General features: G+C 30.0%; 1 protein-coding gene across 1 annotated transcript; it reads right to left on the bottom strand.

Annotated features, from left to right (window-relative positions):
* Positions 1-9610: 9610 nt before the first annotated feature.
* On the bottom strand, positions 9611-18548 carry LOC126842372 (uncharacterized). Its single transcript, XM_050579321.1, has 2 exons — positions 18239-18548; positions 9611-10197 (listed from the first exon to the last, which is right to left on the bottom strand). Exons 1-2 carry the CDS (start codon positions 18384-18386, stop codon positions 9731-9733), a joined length of 615 nt encoding a protein of 204 aa, XP_050435278.1. The 5' UTR covers positions 18387-18548; the 3' UTR covers positions 9611-9730.
* Between the last annotated feature and the right edge of the window lie 5266 nt (positions 18549-23814).

Genomic DNA, 23814 nt, shown 5'->3' with positions numbered 1-23814 from the left:
ATGCAATAACTGATAACAGTGGCGTTCGCAATGGGCGACGGGTGGTAGCCACAGCGGAGGCAATACAAGATAATCATTTTATCGTGAACACCACTCAATGTAACCAAGTAGGATTTTATAAGACATTTTTTTATACAATGTAATCTCAATCTTTCACAATTTTTTTTGTTGTTTTTTCTCCACTCCCAACTTGGTTTTGAAACTTAAATACAATTCGTTAACTTTTTAATTTGATTATAATTTAAAAACGTTTAGGGATTAAGGTGTGAAAATTAAACCTTTTGTATATTGGAGCTAAAACATCATAATATATTATAAAGTATACATTCTTTATTACAAAAACTTCTGCAGTCAGATATTGTCATTAATTGCACTAATTTAGAACTGATGAAAACCGTTTTGAGCGAAAAATCATAATGTAATAATAATAATAATAATAATATTTATACAGATATTTTAAGGAAATTATTAAAACATTTTAAATTGCATAAACATTTATAAAATAGATTTTTATTATAATATAGCACACGCGTTTTTAGACATTTTTAATGTAAATTTTACTTAAAACACGTGTGTGTTGACTTTGGTCTAAGCCGATGCCAAAAATTGCAGCTGAAGCAGTACTAGGTATTTCTCACCGCTGCTCGGCCAAGTATCCGTTTCTTTTTTAAAGTACTTGGTTATACGCATTAAGATACGCATTGATTCTAGACCGACTCTCATACTGGTTGTCATACGTTCGGCGATCATATATTTGCCAGTACTCACCAAGCCCATCATGTTAGCATATCGTTGACCGAACTCCGCGCATGTATTATTGAAGAATTCTTTTCGTTCTTCCAACGACTCGTCTCTCTTCCTTAACACTTTGATGGCATCTACTATTTGACGGACCGGATGAATCGATATTAAATAAGCGTTAAACTTGTTTTCGATGTCGGCTATTATAGGATCGATGTCCTTGAAGTGCTCAATGATCGGCTCCGACGCCATATGCTCTATGATTTTTTTCGATATACGACAAAATCTATTCAACATCGAAACACCTTCGCTTTCGATCACGTTCATAAGCCGGATAAACGCCTCGACGTGACGTCCTTCGCTTACACAGCTGTCCATCGCTTCGCGCAACGTTCGGCCGACGGCACCACGGGTAACGGGTCCCTGTACAAAGGCCATAAAACTGTCTATATTTTGTAAACCGGTCGCCACCGAATTTCCGACGAACAAAACATTGTGCTTCAGATTTTCAGTGACCGCAAAAGGCGGTGTCACGCCGAATTTTCCATAATTATTCACCACAACGGCCGGGATACTGACACATCTTTTCCGAGTGAATCCGGTCACTTGAGTGTAGCAAGTAGTGTCCAACAACTTCAATTCCATAAATTCCGACTCGGTTTGATACAACATTTCAATGGTTTCACGTGTGATCGTCGTTTGACAACACCGAAGACTGCATACAGCAATAACGCAGATTTGGAAGAAAAACATTTTTCACCTCGTGTTCGGTAATCGTCAAAACGGGTATACTGTGAACACTAATATTTTTCACAAAATTATAACTGCCCACTACAAAAGTATAGTTCACTACGAAAGTTTTTTGTGTCGACCGAATCGTCGTTTTACCTTACGTGGCAATCCGATCTCACATTTTACAGTGTTATACAATTTCTTTGAAACGCTTATTTTTCCGTAGTAGGTCGCGTATATTTCTATTTTCTCGGGCAGAAAAACTTGAACAAACAACAAGACGGTTTTGATGTTTGACTTTGGTGAAATTTCGTTTCGTTTCATGTACTTTGCCCGTTCCCGTCCTTAATAATTGATTATTTTTCTGTCGACTGAATTTTCGTTACAACTTCCAAAACATATTTTACAGGTACATTACTGTGGAGTTGTATTACTATTTGTTTCTTTTTAGAAACACTCGGAACGGATAACGAGACGATTTTGAAACAATGAGAATAATGTACTGAACGTTATCCGGTTTTGGAAAATTATTTTTGATGTTATTGCCGTTTCTAGTTTAGGGCAAGAGGAATGGTCGTGGAGGGCAGTGTTATTTTTATCTGCGCGCACTTCCCCTCCCATCCTGACTTTTAAAATCTTATAACATTCAAATTAATTGTTCAGATTTGTTTATTAACCATTCAACATTTTCAGTACATTATTTTTAATCTGAAAACTCTTTAAAATTTACAAATTGCCGTTTAAGTTTCAAAAGTTGCTATCGAAAAAACTCAGTTGGAAGGGCGGTAAAAACATAAATAAATCAATTTAGATCACATTGTATAAAAACAGTATAAAAAAATAATAATTAGTGAAACGTGTAAATCATTATGTTCCTAAATCATTTTATCGAATAATTATTACCTACACCTAACTATGAAGAGGCTGGCCGGTACTATTGCAAGTAGAGGAAACAGCAAAACCAACCGTACTATATGATATTACAAAGTACGGTAGTTATTCGTATAACCATTTAATGTTTGTTGGTCAGATTAATAATATTATAAATACTGATTTCTACGTGTAGCTACTCTATAAATCACAAATCGTACCAGAAAGGCACTTTAAATGATGTAAAAAATAAAATATATATTTTTATGGAATATTCGTTAAACATAGAACTAGCGGTAAATATTGGGAAACCAAAAAAAAAATAATAGCATAAACCATTTCCCCTAGAAGGATATGGTATTTTTTTTTTCTTTAATTCACTTTTTCAAGCAAAGTTTCAAGGATTAGGTATGCAAATTAGACCGTAAGTAGAACTATAATGGAGGTGACCTATAACATCATACATATAATATATGTATGTACATTTTTTCTTCAAAATTCTGTAGTCAAACATTAAGTAAAAGGAAAATGGGAAAATTTCACTTTGCTAACTGATGATAACCATTTCGAGCGAAAAATTATAATAAAGTAATAATAATAATAATAATTACAAAAATATTACATAGAAACTATTTAATTTTTTTTAATTGCTTATACATTTATTCTTAGATTTTTATATATTAGATAACACATAAGGAACTTTTGGCAAACATTTTTAGATATTTTGAATTTAAGTTTTAGTTATAAAATGTGTGTGTAGATTTTGACCTAAAGCGATGCCACTCGGAAATATTAAAATTGTCTGTTTCTATTCTCACTTTGGAGTTGATATAGCACATTGAACTCGTCATCACCGCCGCTTGGTCCAACGTCGGTTTTTTTTTTAAAGTACACGATTGCAAGTCTTAAGATATTTTCGAATTCTCGATTGGCTATGGAGATGGACGGTATATGTTCGACGTCAGCATATTGGCCAGTGCTCACCAAGTTCATCATGTTAACATATCGTTGATTAAACTCCATGCACACATCATTGTAGAATTCTTTTCGTTCATCCAGTGACTTAAATTGCGCCCTTAATGCTTTGATGGCCTGTCCTATTTGACGCACCGGCTCGGTCGCTATTAAATACAATTTAAACTTGTCTTCAATGTGTTTTATTACAGGATCGATCAAATCAAAGTGAGGTTTGATTGCCTTCTTTGGCATGTTTTTTATTATTTTATATGATATACGACATATTCTACCCAACATCGAAATGCCTTCACTTTCGATCACGTTCATAAGCCGGATAAATGCCTCGACGTAACGTCCTTCACTTACACAGTCTTCCACCACTGCGTGCAATGTTCGGTTTACGGCAGGACAGCAATAGGAATTCCTTACAAAGGCCATAAAACTTTCTACATTTTGATAGTTGGTCGCCAGCGAATTTCCAGTGAATAAAATATTATGGCTCAGATCTTCAGTAACCGAGAAAGGCGGTATCACACCGAAATTTTCATAATTATTCACTACAACGCTCGGAGTACAAACACATCTCATCTGAGGGGGAATTGTGGGTACGCGAGTATAGCACGTAGTGTCCGAAAACACCAAACTCATAAATTTCCGTTCAGTTTCATACAACTTTTGAATGGTTTCCAATGTGATCATCGTTTGACAACAGCGAAGACTGCATAGGGCAATAACACAGATTTGGAACAAAAACATTTTTTTAACTTATTTATTTGTTATTTTTGAAAAAAAATCCAAAAATGCTATCTGTGATCAAATGATAATTGTTATAAAATGAAAGCTAATATTTTTTTACAAAATTATAACTGCTCACTACGAAGTATATGTTGTATCAACTGAATCGCCGTTTTAACTTACGTGGCAATCTAAAACACTTTTCACAGTTACATTAAATTTGTTTCTAACGATTAGTCATCATTTTTGTAGTGGATTTTAATTAGACTTTTTAAAAAACCTTTTCCTTTAAATTCCCACATAAAGTTTGTTTCTAACGATAATACATTCGGTAGTGGGTAGATTTGATTTATTAGAAAAAAAACTTGATCAAATAACAAGACGATATTGGATTGGTTTGATGTTCGTTTAGTGTACTTCACCCCTTCTCGTCTTCCAAAAATAAAAAAAATAATTTGTCATTAGTATTTTTCAGCCTAACGTTAATACAGAATAATTGTTAAAAGCACATATAGTTCTTATTATTGTTATTTAAATGTAAAGACTTCAGCGGACATTCCGGTAGTCTCTGTTAATGTGTAGATACTGGACTTGTTTTTGGTACAATCAACTTGGTTAGACTGTACCTATTTAGTTCAAGCTATACATAAAAACCCTAATATTTATTTGGTATAAAGTTGAATCTAAATAATAAAAATCGATAATCACATAATGTTAACGGGAGGAGGAGGGGTGTGGGATATGGGTATTTATTATTATATACATTTGAGGCTTTTGCCCTACGCCAATTATACACACTATAATAAGGGGGGGGATAGATATTTTTAATAGCTTTAATAAAAGATAATAAATAGGTAAATCGGATTTCACACTCATGCGTTATAACGGTTTTAATTTGAACAAATTCTGTTTGATACACCTTATAAACGCATAATTTTCAATTTTCTTCTAATCTATAATTGATAGAAAATTGAATCTATGTATGTCTTACATCAAAGGGTAATGGGGGTGCTTTAATTACATGCTTTAACACTATTTTCTTGTAAGCTAATGATATTTAACAATTCAAAATAATCACCCTATGTACCTACTTTATAATTTTATAAGTATTTAATTATTTCTTTATTGTATTAGTCTTAATGAAATATTACTTATTCATTATTACTATTCAAATTGTTTTAATTATTATTTTGTCTCAATCCGAACAAATCGTCGAAATTCAACTCTGTTTTTTTTTGTGTGTTGACACGTTTATTTATTTTAGTTATCTTTTTTTCAGCTATAAAAAATCTGCACCGCCGATAATAAAATGGCTACGGTATTAAACAAGTACTAACAGTATTAAATAATTTGGGGAAATAACAAGAAGTAATATTTATAAGATACAAGATTTCTAACCAAAAAAATAATTAGAAATTATTAAAATGTTTTGCAAATTCAAGATATCGTGTAAAACTAATAATAACACATATTTCGTCAGCCAAAAAAAATACAATATAATTTTTCAAACGCTATGTCACGCGTTTCTGTAAAATTGCAGCGGATTTTAATGTTATTATAAAAAAATTATTCTTATAACTGATGTATGCAACACGAGCTAAGGCTTTATTTGTTCAATGTTATGTTTGAATAGCTGATATTATTCACGCGCGCGTTTGACATAAACTTTACGGTATAGTTTCTAATACAAGGCGATTTTGGCTGTACAGAATGAAAAAGACTTATTATTATTTTTTACAATTTTATTATTTGTTATTTCAGTCCACCCAATTTTGATATATTTGATCAAAAACAAGAAAAAAATATTTTGTCAATTAAGATCAACTAAAAACTATGAAAAAAAAGGTCTAACATCTCAGATGAATTTGAGAGAATCGTAGTCCAACCAATCACCCTGTACGACATGTATTAAAATATTAATACTTTGAAAAAGTAAAATGCTAGTAACAGTATGGCTTTTAAATCCTCTATTGACCAGTATATGACCATGGATGATCTAAATATAGTGATACTAACGGCGGTGCTTTAGCAAAATATACGAATACTATACCCATATGCACTAAACAATTTTTATAATATACTATTAACACTGGTAAAATTAATTTTAAAGATGTTCAAACCTTAATATAATATCCAGATTACCAAATATGCTCTGTTGTGCTAAATAATATCTATTAACAAATTCTCTGATGTATTGTCCAAGTTGCTTAACCTCGTAGAGCTGCACAAAGCCTATAAATATGTGTAAAACCCCAATAATCCGCTCTCTGGTTACAATATACAATTGGGAGAAAAGATATCAAACATAATATTAGAACTTAATACTTAAGCAAGAAAAATGTTCACCGGTAATTTTAGTACACCAATTTAACCCTTCAACGCGCCATGTTGCTCTCTCGTAACAATCTATTTTCCCTTTTCCATTATTTCGTATATCATATTTCATCTTACTAGTGCATCTAGCGGATAAATCTAAAACTCTTTAATATAAAAAAAAATCAGGGTTGAACATTTTTCAAATTCAGTTTACCAGTTTTAATAGAATACTAACCACATAGTTTAGATATAAATGCCTATAAAAAACTCAATTTTTAATCTAAAAATTTTCAATTTAATACATAGTTTTTACATCCATTAAACAAAAGTTTAAAGAATAATATTTATAGTTTATTAAAAATGTTATTATAAAAAATTCGAACATGAAAACAATTTTTGAGAAAAAAATCATTGAAATCACACTTTCGATCACGTTCATAGGCCAAATTAACGCCTCGACGTAACGTCCTTTACCTAAACAGTCATCCAATACGTTGTACAATGATTTGTACGACAGTACCATCATAGTTTATCTGTACATAGGCCATATAATTGTCTGGATATTGCTTACCGGTTGTCAGCGTTTTTTTAACAACGCCAATTTCATAAATTTGGACTAGGTTTCTTGCAATGTTTTAATGGTTTCCAATGTAATCGCCGTTTGACAACGGTCAAGACAGCATAGTGCAATACCACAGATTTGGGAAAAAACATTTTTTTACTTATATTTGTTAATTTTAAATACCTAGAAGTGGACATTAACAAGGGCGCAAATAGCCACGAGGAAATAGAACTTAGATTAGCAGCGACAAACAGATGCTATTTTTGATTGGTTTCTCTATTTAAATCAAAGATTTTATCACGGAAGACAAAAATAACTCTTAACAAAGTACTAGTGAAACCAGTAGCCTTGTATGCACGTGGGGCCTGGGCTACAACAATGTCGGATGAATGTAAACTGGCGACCTTTGTACGAAAGATATTAAGAAAAATCTATGGTCCAAAAATTAACAATGAAGTAGAATCAAGACAACTATACGGAAAAGCAAATATCATCGGAGTTCTAAAAAGTAGTAGCAAACGTGTAGAGACCGGAGGGACCAATCGGACAGGTTACGAAATAGAGACCAGACACGAAGAGACCTAGGGGGCATCCTAGACAATGATGGAAGGATAGAGTGGTCAAGGATTTGAAAGAACTTGGAATAGAGAATGGGGAAGAACTGGCAAGTGACAGAGACCAATGTAGGCAAGTGGTTGTTGTGGCAATAGACCTGAATGGCCTGTAAAACGCCTTGAAGAAAAACGTTTTTGCTAGTAGGTATATTTCTATTTGTTTTTTTTAGGAAAACTCGGAACGAATAACGAGACGATTTTGCAACAATGAGAATAATGTAATGGACATGTTTGGACTGATCGTTAACCAGTTTTGGATAATTATTTTTGATGTTATTGAAGTTTCTAGTTTAGGGCAGGAGGAATGGTCGTGAAGGGTAGTATTATTTTTATCTGCGCGCACTTCCCCTTCCATCCTAACTTTTAAAATCTTATAACTTTCAAATTAACTGTCCAGAATTGTTTATTAACCAATCAAAATTTTAAGTATATTATTTTTAACCTGAAAACTCATTGAAATGTACACATTGCCGTTTAAGTTTCAAAAGTTGCTATCAAAAAAACTTAGTTGGAAGGGCGGTAAAAATATTAAAAAAATGTTAACAATTTAGATCACAATGTATAAAAACAATGAAAAAAAATAATAGTTAGTGAAACGTGTAAATCATTATGTTCCTAAATAATTTTATCGAATAACCTAACTATGAAGAGGCTGGCCGGTACTATTGCAAGTAGAGGAAACAGCAAAACCAACCGTACTATATGATATTACAAAGTACGGTAGTTATTCGTATAACCATTTAATGTTGGTCAGCTTAATAATATTATAAATACCGATTTCTACGTGTAGCCACTCTATTAATTAGAAATCGTACCAGAAAGGTACTTTAAATGGGGATATAAAAAATAAAATGTAATATTTTTAAGGAACATTTGTTAAATACCAATAGAAATAGGGTACATATATTTGTAAACTAATAAAAAAAATAATAGCATAAACCATTTCCCCTAGAAGGATAGAATTTTTTTTTCTTTAATTCACTTTTTCAAGCAAAGTTTAGGATTAGATATGAAAATTAGACCGTAGGTAGACTACAATGGAGGTGACCTATTACATGATACATTATAATATATTATATACACATTTTTTTCTTAAAAAATCTGTAGTCAAAACATTATGTAAAAAAAAAAATGGGAAAATTTCACTTTGCTAACTGATGATAACCATTCTGAACGAACAAATATAATATAATAATAATAACAATAATTATACAAATATGAAAAAGATATTATTACTTTTTTTTTAAATTGCTTTTATTGTAGATTTTTAATATTAGATAACACATAAGGAACTTTGGCAAACATTTTTAGATATTTTGAATTTAAGTTTTAGTTCAAAAGTTGCTATCAAAAAAACTTAGTTGGAAGGGCGGTAAAAATATTAAAAAAATGTTAACAATTTAGATCACAATGTATAAAAACAATGAAAAAAATAATAGTTAGTGAAACGTGTAAATCATTATGTTCCTAAATAATTTTATCGAATAACCTAACTATGAAGAGGCTGGCCGGTACTATTGCAAGTAGAGGAAACAGCAAAACCAACCGTACTATATGATATTACAAAGTACGGTAGTTATTCGTATAACAATTTAATGTTGGTCAGCTTAATAATATTATAAATACCGATTTCTACGTGTAGCCACTCTATTAATTAGAAATCGTACCAGAAAGGTACTTTAAATGGGGTAAAAAATAAAATTAAAAAAAAAAATACCAAAAAATGTACATATTTTTCAACTTAAAAAAAAATTCCGCTTGAACACTTTTTGTTTAAATACTCGAATGGAGGTGACCTATCACATTATACAATTAATTTATTATTATATTATATACACATTTTTTTCTTAAAAAATCTGTAGTCAAAACATTATGTAAAAAAAAAAAATGGGAAAATTTCACTTTGCTAACTGATGATAACCATTCTGAACGAACAAATATAATATAATAATAATAACAATAATTATACAAATATGAAAAAGATATTATTACTTTTTTTTTAAATTGCTTTTATTGTAGATTTTTAATATTAGATAACACATGAGGAATTTTTGGAAAACATTTAAGACCTTTTGAGGTCAAATACAATACTATTACTATTACTAATATAGATAAATGCAAACTCCAATTTTATATACTTTCAAGTCATTAGTTGAAAAATGTGTGTGTTGATTTTGGCCTAAACCGATGCCACCCGTAAATGTTATAATTGTCCACTTAAATCCTCTATTTGGAATTGATTCTGGGCGTTTAATTCGTCACCCCCGCCGCTTGGTCCAGCACTTGGTCCAGCGTCCGATTCATTTTTAAAGTACGCTTTTGCGCGGTCTAAGATAAATTCGAGTTCTTGGTTGGCTCTGTAGGTATTCGATATATATCCGAAGTCTGCATATTTGCCAGTACTTACCAAGCCCATCATGTTACCATATCGTTGACTAAACTCCATGCATGTATTATTGTAGAATTCTTTTCGTTCTTCCAATGATACGTCTTTCATCCTTAATACATTGATGGCGTCTATTATTTGACGCACCGGTGCAGTCGATATCAAAAACATTTTAAACTTGTTTTCAATGTCAGCTATTACAGGACCGATTGTATTAATGTGAAGAATACATGCCCCCATATTTCTCTTCTGTATTATTTTAATTGATATATGACATATTCTAGCTAACATCGAAATGCCTTCACTTTCGACCACGTTCGTAAACCGAATAAATGCCTCGGCGTACATTTCTTTAACTACACAGTCCATTACCACTGCGTGCAATGTTCGGTTTACGGCAGTACAGCAATAGGTATTTTTTACAAAGGCCATAAAACTGTCTGTATTTTCATAAATAGTTGACAGCGAATCTCCAGTCCATACAAAATTGTGGCTCTTATCTTCAGTAACTGGAAAAGGTGGTGTCACACCGAATTTTTCATAATTGTTCACTACAACGTCCGGAATACTAAGACATCTTATCCGCGGGGATCCGGGTTCGGTAGCAGTATAGCAAGTATTGCCCAAAATCATCAAATTCATAAACTTTGACTCGGTGTGTTGCAAATATTGAATGTTTGCCAATGTGATCATCGTTTGACAACACCGAAGACTGCTTAGAGCAATAACACAGATTTGAAACAAAAACATTTTTTAGCTTATTAAATTTGTTTTTTTTTTTGAAAAAAATTTAAAAAGGGTATCTATGATCTTTGTTATTAAATGAGAGCTAATATTTTTTACAAAATTATAACTGCTGACTACTAAGTATGTTGTATCAACTGAATCGCCGTTATAACTTACGTACCAATCCAAAACACTTGTTACATTAAATTTGTTTCTAACGATAATATTGTTTATAGTTAGTAGGTTAGATTTTTTAGAAAAACTTGAACAAATAACAAATGGTTGATGTTCGTTGAATGTACTTTGCCCTTCCCCGTTTATCATTTTTACCGTACCATAATATCTAAGCATTCGCAAAGGCGAATAAAGTTTTTATTACTATTTAAACGTAAAAAAAAAATATTGGCTTACGCATGTGTAGACACTGGACTTGGTTTTGATACAATCATGCTATGCGGGCTTATATCTTACTTGATTAGACTTTTCCTATTTAGTTTAAGCTATATATACTCGTATATAAAATATCGATTATTAGATAATGTTAACGGGAAGAGGGGTTATTATTATATAACTTTGAGGATTTTACCGTATGGCAAAAACTGCTATGCTCTATTTTCCATTGCATTAATAGAAGCTATTATACAGGTAGATCGGATATCACATTCATGCGGTATAATGATTTGAATTTGAAAAAGTTCTGTTTAATACATCTTATAAACGCCTTATTTTCAATTTTCTCATAATCTATAATTGATAAAAAGTTGAATCTATGTATGTCTTACATCAAAGGGTAATGGGGGTGCTTTAATTACATGCTTTAACACTATTTTCTTGTAAGCTAATAATATTTAACAAGTAAAAATAATCACCCTATCTGTGTACCTACTTTATAATTTTATAAATATTAAATTATTTCTTTATTGTATTAGTCTTAACGAAATATTACTTATTCGTTATTACTATACAGATTGTTTTAATTATTATTTTGTCTCAATCCGAACAAATCGTCTAAATTCAACTGTTTTTTTTTGTGTCGACAATGTCGACACGTTTATTTATTTTAGTTATCTTTTTTTCACTTAAAAAAAAACCTGCACCGCCCATAATAAAACGGTACGGGGTACGGTATTAAACAAATACTAACAGTATTAAATAATTTGGGGAATTAACAAGAAGTAATATTTATAAGATATAAGATTTCTAACCAAAAAAATAATTTGAAATTATTAAAATGTGTTTTGCCAGATTTCATGATATTGTGTAAAACTAATAAACCACACATATTTCGTCAGCCAAAAAGTAAATACATACAATATAATAATTTTGCAAACGCTATGAAGCGCGTTGCTGCAAAATCGCTAAGGGTTTAATGCCATTGTAAATAAATTGTTCTTACAACTGGTCTATGCACACGAGCTAAGGCTTTATTTGTTCAATGTTATGTTTGAAGAGCTGATGTTATTCGCGCGTGTTTGACAAAAACATTACGGTATAGTTTCTAATACAAGGTGATTTTGACTGTACAGAATGAAAAAGACTTATTATTATTTTTTACAATTTTATTATTTTATTTATTTTAGTCCACCCAATTTTGATATATTTTATCAAACATAAGAAAAAAATATTTTGTCAATTAAGATTAACTAAAAGCTGTCAATTTGAGAAAATCGTAGTCAACCAATCACACTGTACAACATGTATGGAAATATTATTACTTGCTAATATTAAATAAAATGTTAATGACAGTATTGATCTAAAGATGATGATACTAATGACGGTGATTTAGCCAAATATACAAATATTATTATACCCCCATATGCACTAAAAAAAATCCTATAATATTTAATTAACTCTGGTAAAATGAATTTTAAAAATGTTCAAACCTAAATATAATCACTTACTTCCTAAATACGGTCTGTTATGCAAAAAAATATCTATTAACAAACATCATTTTAATAATTAGAAATTCAGTCCCAGGATTCAACTAACGTATTATAACATTTTGTGTAAAAATAAATTTTAATAAAATAGATTTAATTTTTAAGAAATAACACGAATGTTAAACTGCAACTGGGTGTTTTATTTTATTTTTAAAACAAGAAAAGGACTAAAAAAATCTTTATCATTTATTTCAAGTAATTAGTATTTTTAGATATGGAAGACAAACAACGCGACTTCTATTTAATATGCTTTGATTTAACATATTTTGCCCGCATTTCCCAACGGCACTTCCCCTCCCAGCATAACTTAAAAACTGATATAACTTTAACAGTTAATAAAATATATACATTACCATTTAAGTTATAAAAGTTGATATAAAAAAAAATATTGAGTGGTTCGCGATAAGTGGATCACCCTGTATAGAATAACCCAAAGCGTGGCTTAAACATTAACAAATGTAGATTTCGATGTCTATTACGGGTTTCAAAACTTAAAATTTGACCTAATTCTTTTATATATTTTTATCGGTGTTGTTGAGTTATTCTTTTACTGTAGACAACTTTGCAGTATACCTACATTTGGAATACTTTAAACAATACATTACCGATTGTACGAAAAAACAAATGCACAAAAACTTATTTTTAACGCTTTCATCGATACAGGCTATTCCATCAGTATATTTTAATAGCTCAAATATAATATTCTCATAATTGTTCTATTTAGATGGTTTCTCTTGTTCGTCTTTTATGAGTCCTAGGTGCTCAGTTTAAGAATATGAACATTTGATAGGAAATAAATTAGACTTTTCTTTCAAACCGTAAATTCCAGTTTTCGGATTTCGAAATAAATCCGGATCAGCAGTGTTGAACCGGCTCCTCAGGGAAGGGGGCGACAGCCTCCCTGTTATAGAGTGAGAGGGTGGGAAGCCAGTTGGTCATGAAAATAGACTTAACGATGCTTTTTTTACCTAAACTCACCTTGAAGTGGTCGTCCATTATATTGTTATGCTCCTCTATTAAATTTTAGTTTGGTGCCACATACCCGGTTTTATGATATACCGCAAAACTAATAAAATAGATTTAACATTAAATAATCGATTAAGGAGGTTAAACGGCAACTGGGTTTATTATTTTACTTTTGTAAAAATAAAAGGACCAAAAAGACCTTCATCTTTTATTTCAAGTAATTAGTATTTTATGATATGGAAGACAAACAACGCGACTTCTATTTAATATGTCTTAATTAAACATATTTCAACATTTTACAAACATTCAGTTATTTGCCTATACGCTATTATATTTTGTTATTGTCTTTATATGGAGGAGATTTGACTAATTAATGTTGTAGAATTAGATATGTTTTGTTTTTGCGAACACTTCATACTCGCGTTGTACATAATATACCATTATTAACTAGTATTCTTACTTTGATATCGGAGTTCATTAAAATCTAATCTAAGTTCATTTGTTACAACGACCTTCATAAATTTGCTTGATAAAATATATTTTGTGCATCATAGCCTATAGTGTCTCTCAATATAAATTCAAGGTGTTGTTAAATTCTGACAGTACACCCTGTATCGATAAGAGCGACACGAGCGTAGAAAACCATGTTGTTATACATTGGTTTCTTCGAACAAATCGTAAAATACTATTTGAACTACTGCAAAAAAATATTTTTTGCTGACTACTGTAAAAAAACCCAAAAAAAAAAACACAAACCTGGAAAAATATGTTTTTCTGAGCCCATGTTTTCGTACCTAACCCGAAAAAAAATTGATAGGTTTTAAACTGGCAAATTTAATTTGATATAACTTAGCCAATTCAAGCCGGATCAATTCGAAATTTTTGAAAAAAAACATCGATTAGGCTTGCCTCACATGCGCTCAAAACCAAATGTCGACAACCCACCGCCCTCTGCGTTGGAACTCATTTTTTTTATTACTTAAGCGCAGTTTTAGGGTTAAAGAGCTGCAATTTGTTAATATTAATAACTTTATTGCAACTTTATGAAAAATTAAAATCATTTTAATAATAAGAAGTTCAGTCCGAGGGTTTTATCTGACATGTTTTAATATATTAAGTAAAAACAAATCATTTTCAAATGAAATAACCCAAAAAAAGGCTTTTACGCTAATAAATGTGGATTTTGAAGAAATTAAATAATACAAATAAACACAGAATTGTTTCTAAAATTTTTCACAAACTAGTATAATTTTTTAAAATAAAATAAAATATTTCTGACAAATGTCACAAATCTGCAAAAGTAATTTTTACACAGTAAACGTAACTGTGTATATAAATATCAAAAAAGTCATCTTTGAAAAATCATTGACTTATGTCAATGATTTTTTTTTCATAATTGAATCAGTCATTTTTAAAATGACTCTTTCAATTTGAAATTCAGTTCGAGCATATTTTAATTACATATCATATTATATTTTTATAATGAAATAACCTAAAATTTGGCCTTAATACTAAAATTTATGGACTTTGAAGATTATTATGGATTTTTAAAACTTAAAATTTTACATTATTTTCATAATTTATTTTTTTAGAGTTGTTAAGTGGTTTCTTTAATGTATAATGCAATGTGGTATGCTTACATATAAAACAACTTCAAACGATACCTTATCGGTTGTACGAAAAAACAAATGCACAAAAATAATATTTTCATCGCTTATATCAATACAGGGTATCGATCATTATATTTTAATAACTCGAATATCATTTTCTTTTATGAAGCCTATGAGTTCAGTTCAAGACTATTAACTATTGATAGAAAACAAATGAGGCTTTTCTTTAATGTCGTAAAAGCCAATTTTCGGATTTTGGACTCTTATGAAAATATTCCAAATCAGTGGTGCCGAACCTGCTCCTCGGGAGGGTGGTGACCAGTAAGTCATGGAAGTAAACTCGACGATGCAATTTATCTTCGATGCAGAGCGGACATTTGAGTAATAATAATAAAACTGTAATACGCCTTTCCAAATGGTTTGTATTAAACTTACAGCGAAAAATACAAACAACTCGTTACTAAAATATAGGTCACTGAAATCAAACATTGTCAATGTTTTTCTACGCTCGTGTCGCTCTTATCGATACAGAGTGTCCCGTCAGGATTTAACAACACCTTCTTGAATTTATATTGAGAACACTATAGGCTATGATGCACAAAATATATTTTATCAAGCAAATTTATGAAGGTCGTTGTAACAAATGAACTTAGATTAGATTTTAATGAACTCCGATATCAAAGTAAGAATACTAGTTAATAATGGTATATTATGTACAACGCGAGTATGAAGTGTTCGCAAAAACAAAACGGATCTAATTCTACAACATTAATTAGTCAAATCTCCTCCATATAAAGACAATAACAAAATATAATAGCGTATAGGCGAATAACTGAATAATTGTAAAATGTTAAAATATGTTAAATCAAGACATATTAAATAGAAGTCGCGTTGTTTGTCTTCCATATCATAAAATACTAATTACTTGAAATAAAAGATGAAGGTCTTTTTGGTCCTTTTATTTAAAAAAAAAAAGATAATGAACCCAGTTGCCGTTTAGCCTCCTGAAGTAATTCTTAAATGTTAAATCTATTTTATTATTTTTGCGGTATATCATAAAATCTTGATCAGTGGCGCTGAACTAAAATGTAATAGGAAGGGCAAAAGAATTTTATGGACACCCACCTCAAGGTAAAAAATGCATCGTCGAGTTTATTTACTGGCCACCCACCCTTCCCGAGGAGCAGATTTGGCACCACTGATTTGGATTATTATCATAGGAGTTCGAAACCAAATTTTTGTTACAACGACCTTCATAAATTTGCTTGATAAAATATATTTTGTGCATCATAGCCTATAGTGTTCTCAATATAAATTCAAGAAGGTGTTGTTAAATCCTGACGGGACACTCTGTATCGATAAGAGCAACACGAGCTTAGAAAAACATGTTGTTGTACATTGGTTTCTTCGCACTAATCGTAAAATATTATTAAAACTATTGCTAAAAAATATTTTTTACTGACTACTGTAAAAAAACCTAACAAAAAAAAACAAACCATGGAAAAATATGTTTTTGTGCGCCCATATTTTCGTAACTAATCCGAAAAAAAATTGATAGGTTTTAAACTGGCAAATTTAATTTGATATAACTTAGCCAATTCAAGCCGGATCAATTCGAAATTTTTGAAAAAAAACATCGATTAGGCTTGCCTCATATACCCTCAAACCCATAATGGGAGATTAAAAAATCTCATTGTAACCTTTAAATATCATTGTACAATAAAAATCAAATGTATTTCACGTAGTTCGTTTTGTTATAATCTTAGAATATTGCCACCTAGAAGTCACCTAGGAATTGACACCTAGGTAACAATATTAGATAAACAATATTTTTACAATTATTAGACCAAATAAGGACGAAGAGTTAATATTAACAGTTTTGTGCTTATCGGTATTTTAAAAAACCCAAAACTTTTTTGGCTTTATTAAGCTTTCAAAAATTATCTTTTTGGTTATACGTGAAAACCATAACATAAATACGATGTATATAAATGACTAGAAAACCTCGGCTACAAAGGCCATCGGCCGACGTTTTTTAAGATAATTCCTGTGTAAAGTGATAAAAAAAAATAGTATAGTTAATGTATTAATTTAACATTATTTTAATATGCATGGAAATGCGTACGTTTTACATTGGAATGTTCATGCAATTGAATGGAATTTTTCATTTAAAAGGATTTTTTTTTTAATTCACTTTTTCAAACCGAGTTTTAGGGATTTAGGTATGAAAATTAGACCGTAGGTAAAGCTACAATAAAGGCGACTCATCACATTACACATATTTTCTTCAAAATTCTATAGTCAAAACATTAAGTAAAAAATGGGAAAATTTTACTTTGCTAACTGATGAAAACCATTCTGAATGAAAAATTATAATATAATTATAATAACATTAATTATACAAGTATGATAAATGTAGATTTGTAGATATTATTAGATAACACATAAGGAATTTTTGTAAATATTTTAAGACATTTTGAGGTCATATATAATACTATTACTATTTCTAATATAGATATATGCAAGCTCCAATTTTATATAATTTCAAGTCATTAGTTTAAAAATATGAGATTAGATTTTGGCCTAAGGCGGTGCCACCCGTAAATGTTAGAATTGTCTATTTATATCCTCTATTTGGAATTGATCCTGTGCATTTAATTGGTTACCACCACCGCTGGGTCCAGCGCTTGGTCCAGCACTTTGTCCAGCGTCCGTTTTGATATGAAAGTACGCGTTTGTGCGGAATATGATAACATCGAGTTCTTTGTTGGCTATGTAGTTGTTCATTAAAAATCTGTTGTCTAGATATCGACCAGTACTTACCAAGCCCATCATGTTACCATATCGTTGACTAAACTCCATGCATGTAGCATTGAAGAATTCTTTTTGTTCAGTCAAAGGCCCGTCCTGTTTTAATACATTGATGGCGTCTACTATTTGACGCACCGGCGCAGTCGATATCAAAAACATTTTAAACTTGTTGTTAATGTTTTCTACCGCAGGAATGATTCTACCTAAGTGAAGTTGAATTGGCCTCAGTCTCATATTCGCAATTATTTTAGTTGATATACGACATATTCTACCTAACATCGAAATGCCTTCACTTTCGATCACGTTCGTAAACCGAATAAATGCCTCGGCGTACATTTCTTTAACTACACAGTCCATTACCACTGCGTGCAATGTTCGGTTTACGGCAGTACAGCAATAGGTGTTTTTTACAAAGGCCATAAAACTGTCTGTATTTTCATAAATAGTTGACAGCGAATCTCCAGTCCATACAAAATTGTGGCTCTTATCTTCAGTAACTGGAAAAGGTGGTGTCACACCGAATTTTTCATAATTGTTCACTGTAACGTCCGGAATACTAAGACATCTTTTCCACGGGGATTCGGGTTCGGTAATAGTATAGCAAGTATTGCCCAAAATCATCAAATTCATAAAATTTGACTCGGTGTGTTGCAAATACTGAATGGTTGCCAATGTGACCATCGTTTGACAACACCGAAGACTGCTTAGAGCAATAACACAGATTTGAAACAAAAACATTTTTTAGCTTATTAAATTTGTTTTTTTTTTTGAAAAAAATTTAAAAAGGGTATCTATGATCTTTGTTATTAAATGAGAGCTAATATTTTACAAAATTATAACTGCTGACTACTAAGTATGTTGTATCAACTGAATCGCCGTTATAACTTACGTTCCAATATAAACACTGTTTAATGTTACATTAAATTTATTTCGAACGATAATATTGTTCGTAGTTGGTGGGTTCGATTTTTTAGAAAAACTTGAACAAATAACAAGGCGACGTTGGAGAGGTAAATTTGTTGATGGTCGTTCCTTGTACTTTAACCTTCCTCGTCCTTGCAAAAAAAAAAGATAATATATTTCTTATATTTTTACCGTAACGTTAATATTTAAACAATCGCAAAGGCGAATGAAGTTTTATTTTTATTTAAACATTATATTTATTAACCATTCCATATTCTTATTTGAAAATATTGGCGCACAAAAATATAGTTTTCCATGTTTGTGTTTTTTTGTTAGGTTTTTTTACAGTAGTCAGTAAAAAATGTTTTTTAGCAATAGTTCAAATTATATTTTACGGTTTATGCAAAGAAACCAATGTACAACACGTTGTTCTAAGCTCGTGATTCTCTTATCGATACAGGGTGTCTCGTCAAGTTTTAACAACACCTTCTTGAGTTTGGATTGAGAACACTCTAGCCTATGATGTCCCAAGAAAATGTTAATACTGTTATTTCATTTTAAAAAGACTTCTAGATAGATTTTTTTTTATATAATATGTGAGATAGAATTCTCGAACTTAATTTCTACTTAATTAAATGATGTTTATTTTGCATTGTAGTGTTGCAATAAAGTTATTTATCTATTAATATTAATAAATTTTCAGCTCTTAAAACCTAACAATGCGCTTTAGTAATAAAAAAAAAGTTCTAACGCAGAAGGCGATGGGTTGCGCCATTTGGTTTGAGGGCATGTGATTGCTTAACTGGTGTTTTCTTAAAAAACATTAACAAAAAGTTATATCATATTAAAATTGCCGGTTTAAGACCTGTCAAATTTTTAGGTACGAAAATATGGGCGCACAAATATATATTTTTCCATGTTTGTGTTTTTTTTGTTAGGTTTTTTTTACAGCAGTCAGTAAAAAATGTTTTTTAACAATAGTTCGAATAATATTTTACGATTTATGCAAAGAAAACAATGTACAACAACATGTTATTCTAAGCTCCTGTTGCTCTTATCAATACAGGGTTTCCCGTCAGGTTTTATCACCTTCTTGAATTTAGATTTTAGGTTATATCATTATAAAAATGTAATATAATATGTAATGAAATATGTTAGATAATATCCTCAAACTAAATTTCAAATTGAATTAGTCATTTCAAAAACGACATAAGTCAATGATTTTTAACGATGACTTTTTGTCAAATTTGATATTTATATACGTAGTTACGTATTCTGTGTAAAAATTACATTTTGCATATTTGTCAGAAATATGGTATTTTATTTTAAAAAATTACACTAGTTTGTGAAATAATTAATTAACAATTCTTTGTTTATTTGTATTATATAATTTCTTCAAAATACACATTTATTAGTGTAAAAGCAACTTTTTGGGTCATACCATTTTAAAAAGACTTCTAGAAAGATTTGTTTTTACATAATATGTTAGACAGAATCCTCGGACTGAATTTCTAATTATTAAAATGATTTTTTTTTTTATTGTAGTGGTGCAATAAATTTATTAATATATATTTATATTCATAAATTTCAGCTCTTTAACCCTAAAAATGTGCTTTAGTAATATAAAAAAGTTCTAACGCAGAGGGTGGTGAATTGTCGACATCTGGGTTTGAGGGCATGTGAGCAAGCCTATTCGATAATTCTTAAAAAATTTCAATCTGATCCGGCTTAAATTAGCTAAGTTATATCAAATTATTATTGCCGGATTAAAACCTGTCAAATTTTTTTTCGGAATAGGTACGAAAATAAAGGCGCACAAAAACATATTTTTCCATGTTTGTGTTTTTTTGTTACGTTTTTTTACAGTAGTCAGTAAAAAATGTTTTAAGCCTAATTGATGTTTTTTAAAAATTTTCAAATTGCTCCGGCTTGAATTGGCTTGAAATAGAAACGAAATAATTAGAATAAATATGAGATTATGATATTTGTCTTAATCAAATATACTGATAGGATACCTTATATCGATATAAGCGATGAAAATAATGTTTTTGTGCATTTGTTCTTTCGTACAATCGATAATGTATTGTTTTTGTTTTTTATATGTTAGCATACCGCATTGTTTTATATACTAAAGAAACCACTTAAAATATCCAAAAAAAGAAATATAAAAATTAGGTCCAGTTTTGAAAATCCACAATAGTCTTCGAAGTCCACAACTTTTAGTATTAATGGCATTCATTTTAGGTTATTTCATTGTAAAATTGTAATACGATATGTAATATAACATGTTAGATAATATCATTGAACTCAATTTCAAATTCAATCAGTCATTTTAAAAACGACATAGGTCACTGACTTTTTAAAGATGACTTTTTGTCAAATTTGATATTTATATACGTAGATTGTGACATTTGTCAAACATATTTTATGTTATTTAAAAAAATTATACTAGTTTGTGAAATAATATAATAACAATTGCGTGTATGTTTGTATTATTTTAATTCTTCACATTTATTAGTGTAAAAGCATTTTTTGGGTTATTTTATTTTAAAAAGATTTCTAGAAAGATTTGTTTTTAAATAATATGTTAGATAAAATTCTCGAACTTAATTTCTAATTATTAAATTGATGTTTATTTTGCATTGTAGTGTTGCAATAAAGTTATTAATTTTAATATTAGTAATTGTCAGCTCTTGAAACCTAAAAATGCGCTTTAGTAATGAAAAAAAACAGAAGGCGGTGGGTTGTCGACATTTGGGTTTGAGGGTATTAGAGGCATGTCTAATCGATGTTTTTAAAACATTTCGAATCGATCCGGCTTAAATTGGCTAAGTTATGTCAAATTAAAATTGCCAGTTTAAAACCTGTTAAATTTTTTTTCGGATTAGGTACGAAAATATGGGCATACAAAAACATATTTTTTCATGTATGTGTTTTTTTGTTATATTTTTTTATAGTAGTCAATAAAAAATGTTTTTTAGCAATAGTTCAAATAATATTTTACGGTTTGTTCGAAAAAACCAATGTACAACAACATGTTTTTCCAAGCTCGTGTTTATCTTATCGATACAGAGTGTCCCGTCAGGTTGTAACAACACCTTCTTCCATTTAGATTTTAGGTTATATCATTATAAAAATGAAATATGATATGTTATAAAATATGTTAGATAGTATAATTGAACTGAATTTCAAACTGAATCAGTCATTTCAAAAACGACATAAGTCAATAGATAATATGACTTTTTGTCAAATTTGATATTTATATACGTAGTTACGTATTCTGTGTGAAAATTACATTTTGCACATTTGTGACATTTGTCAGAAATATTTTGTTTTATTTTAAAAAATTATACTAATTTGTGAAATAAAGTTATTAATAATTCTTGTTTATTTGTATGATTTAATTTCTTCAAAATACACATTTATTTGTTCACAAAAACAAAACGGAACTAATTCTACAACATTGATTAGTGAAAGCTCCTCCATATAAAGACAATAACGAATAACATTTAATTTTTTATATATTTTATTTAAATTTATTCTACAATTTACTTGTTCTTGTCTATTAACTATTATATTGTATTCTATTATTTATTATGGTAATTGTTAATTAATTGTAAATAATATTCTGTTACCAACTGTACTTGAGCCCTTGGGCGTTTACCCTATAAATTAAATTGAAAAATGAATTCAATAATAATTAACAGGTCATATTCCCTATGAATTGTTTTACGCCAGATATTATGAAAACACTAAAGTATAAGCCAGAAACTTGCTATGTTTTAATATACTAGCCACATTAGATACTAGATTGACGAGACACGAAAATGCTGTTTCGTGGTCACAGACTCATCTGAAAAATCCTTTTTTTTTAATTCATATTTTATAGAACGACGATATCAATTACTTATTGAAAATGTACACACATAATGTACATTACTGAAATTATCATGAATCTTGACTTATTCTATATTATATGATTATTTGTCGACATTAGGTGTACGTTATAATAACGCAAGCTTAAACTGGGTATTCATAAAAGCTGTCAAGTTTTGACTTTTAAAATGGTTTTAACACAAACGAGCCACACAACGAACACACATTTTACCTATACTTTGTAAATAGTGCAAATTTTTACGCTCATCAATAAATTGTTATCTCGAGTTGACACTTATGTAAAAATATTAGATAAACAATATTTTTCAATTGTTTGTAGTTCGAAGATGTGATGATTACAAATACTATTAATTTTTTAAATTTTCGATTAAAATAAAATACAAATTTCACGGAAATACATTTAGTCATGGTAAAATTTGATTTTCCATTTGATTTAGGAGTGTGAAACAATAATAACCGTTCCTAATTCTGTAGTACGTTGAAGCGAGCAGTTTATTTTTAAAAAGAATCAATAAGTCTACTGGTTATCAGAATCCTACGGAGGTTCAACTTCTAGACCAAAAAAGGACGAAGAGAAAATATCCGTTTTTTTTTTGTGAACATTTTATTCTCGCGTTGTAAATAGTATACGATTATTACCAAGTTTAGCTATATTGTTATCGAAATACATTAAAGTCTAATCTAAGTTTATTTGTTCCTAGTCTTACAATGACCATCATACATTTGTTTGATAACATTTTTTTGGGGCATCATAGCTAAGAGTATTCTCAATCTAAATTCAAGATGATGTTGTTAAAACCTGGCGGGACACCCTGTATTGATAAGAGCAACACGAGCTTAAAAAATCATCTTGTTGTACATTGGTTTCTTCGCAAAAATCGTAAATTTTTATTTTAACTATTGCTAAATATCATGGTATACCGTAAGAAAACCCACCAAAAAAACACAAACATGGAAAAAAATGTTTTTGTGAGCCCATATTTTCGTACCTATTCCGAAAAAAAATTTGACAGGTTTTAATCCGGCAATAATAATTTGATATAATTTA

Source organism: Adelges cooleyi, unplaced genomic scaffold, assembly GCF_023614345.1.
Source record: "Adelges cooleyi isolate 19-005CV unplaced genomic scaffold, UGA_ACOO_1.1 ACOO_flye_CR_arks_rails_tigmint_CR_PRNA_519, whole genome shotgun sequence".
NCBI classification, from domain to species: domain Eukaryota; kingdom Metazoa; phylum Arthropoda; class Insecta; order Hemiptera; family Adelgidae; genus Adelges; species Adelges cooleyi.
The sequence above is the reverse complement of the archived record's forward strand: the minus strand, read 5'-3'. Positions and strand labels throughout refer to the sequence as shown.